General features: G+C 51.9%; 1 protein-coding gene across 1 annotated transcript; it reads left to right on the top strand.

The window, feature by feature from the left end:
- Positions 1-442: 442 nt before the first annotated feature.
- Positions 443-1,590, top strand: EsH8_V_000001 (ankyrin repeat domain-containing protein; the record flags this gene model as incomplete). Its single annotated transcript, XM_083272517.1, has 4 exons — positions 443-708; positions 776-1,184; positions 1,263-1,443; positions 1,502-1,590. The coding sequence occupies 4 exons, from the start codon at positions 443-445 to the stop codon at positions 1,588-1,590; spliced, it is 945 nt and encodes a 314-aa protein (XP_083125232.1).
- Positions 1,591-2,155: the final 565 nt, after the last annotated feature.

Consider the following 2,155-nt stretch of genomic DNA (forward strand, 5'->3'; position numbering starts at 1 on the left):
AACCCTAACCCTAACCCTAACCCTAACCCTAACCCTAACCCTAACCCTAACCCTAACCCTAACCCTAACCCTAACCCTAACCCTAACCCTAACCCTAACCCTAACCCTAACCCTAACCCTAACCCTAACCCTAACCCTAGGCAGCAGACACAGCGCTAATACGACGGTAGCTGACCCGTATGATCCTACTGTTTCCACTCGTAATAGCCTAGTTCCATACATTCTTGCAGCCTCGCGAGTGCTGGAAGTAAGAAGGGTCATGCGGGAGGAGGCTCAGAAGCCACTGCTCGCAAAAGTCCTAGGGCTCGCCGAGGGTGCCTCCCGGTCCGCAGGTAGATCAGGGAAGAGCTGTCTAGGGGCAAGCGGAAAATAAAAGGGAAATTACCGGAGCAATGTGATCTTCATCGGGGAGAAGGCCAATAATGCACTCCATCTGGCCGCCATGGTAGATAATCCCGAGGCCCTCAGGAAGATGCTGCCACGGTTCGAAGGCGTTGACATTGAGAATGGAGAAGGCATGACGCCGCTGATGATTGCTGTCAGTCGCGCAGGCCACGACGAAAACGCCAAATCGTCAAAGTTCCGGCTGTTCAACGATCAGGATCGCAGCGTTGCCACGGAAGAGATGTTGATAATGGCCGGCGCTGACCCGAACCGGATATCTTCCGAGGGATCGGCCCGACATCGTCAAAGAGCTCGTGTTACGCGGTGCGAACATCAATATTCGCGACGGATTCGATAACAAGGCACTCCTGACGTCGATCATCGAACGTAGGCGCAAGTGCGCGCTCTACCTCATTACTGTGGGGGCCGACGTGGCCCTGGCAAACAAAGCGGGCTATTCGATGCTCCATGCGGCTGCCCACAATGGCAATGAGTTCCTGCTGTCCAAGATTCTGGACTGGTATAATATCGAGCGGTTACAGCTGAGCTCCAATCTTGGAGTGAATGTACAAAACACCGTAGACCACAGCACCCCTTTGCATTTTGCAACGTCAGTCGGCCATGTCGGAGCCATAGAGATATTACTGAAGAATGGTGCTGATACGAAGATGGAGGACGATGGGAGGAAGACGCCCCTGCACCTGGCAGTGACAGGTGGGAACGCTGATGCTGTGGTTAAGCTGCTGGAAGCAGCAGGAGACGAGCTAGATGCCCGAGACGGCGAGGGCGCCACACCCCTGGTGATTTCAGCTAACTGCTGTCAAACAGAGATGCAGTAGCTCCTGGTCGCGCTCGGGGCGGATGTGAATGTGCTCAAGGGGTTCCTATTTTTCAAGCAGGGGGAAGGCGAGGACTACAAGTCGATGTACATTCGGATCCCGGACGATGGCATCCGCATGCGGGCTGATATTCTGTCCGAAGAGGAACACGAGGTGTGGGAGGAGTGGCTCCCGCTGGCCGAGGAGGAGTTCTACGGCGAGCTCGAGGCACAGGATCTAGGTAGTCGCCCTAGGCAGCCAATAAACTCGAAGCCCAGTCCAAGACTCCCACGGCACAGCATTGCAAGACGTCATTCTGCGTATGAGATCCCAGAATATTGTAGGATACGATCAAAATGGCACGGATGGTACCAGTCGGCATGTTTGACATGAGAGAGGGAGATTGTTACTGCTCAATATGATTGAGGGGCCAATATATGCCAGGGCAATAGGCACTGTCTTGGCAGATTATGAATCCCTCCACTACTTTAAGCAACAGCAATATGCATTTTCATTACGACAAGCGTCAATAATACGTGACTAGCTTAATAATGGGCTGGTGAGACATGCCTGGGAGTGCGCTGCCGGATACGTACTGTCAACCATGCAGGTATTCGGGCGGGAGTACTAAGTCTTGGGCTTGGGGGTTGGTATATCCAGTTTCTACAGTACTATCTATCTTAAGTAACAAAATTCCTACGTTAGATTCTGGCGTCAGTCTAAGGCGTCCTATAATTACTATGCTATCCGAGCCGAATCACTACTTTGGTCCAAAGGTTCCCGAAAACCCTCCTAGCCCACGCTCTCATTTTCTAGCTGCTGAACCGTGTGTATCATATTTCTCTCATTATTTTCCAACATAATAGCCAATTAACCAGTTCCTGCACTTCCTACCTTAGACTGATATGACTCGCAAGATCAACTTCAAGCATACACAACAGCCATAGAGTGTT

This window comes from Colletotrichum jinshuiense, chromosome 5, assembly GCF_051148585.1.
Source record: "Colletotrichum jinshuiense chromosome 5, complete sequence".
Lineage (NCBI taxonomy): Eukaryota > Fungi > Ascomycota > Sordariomycetes > Glomerellales > Glomerellaceae > Colletotrichum > Colletotrichum jinshuiense.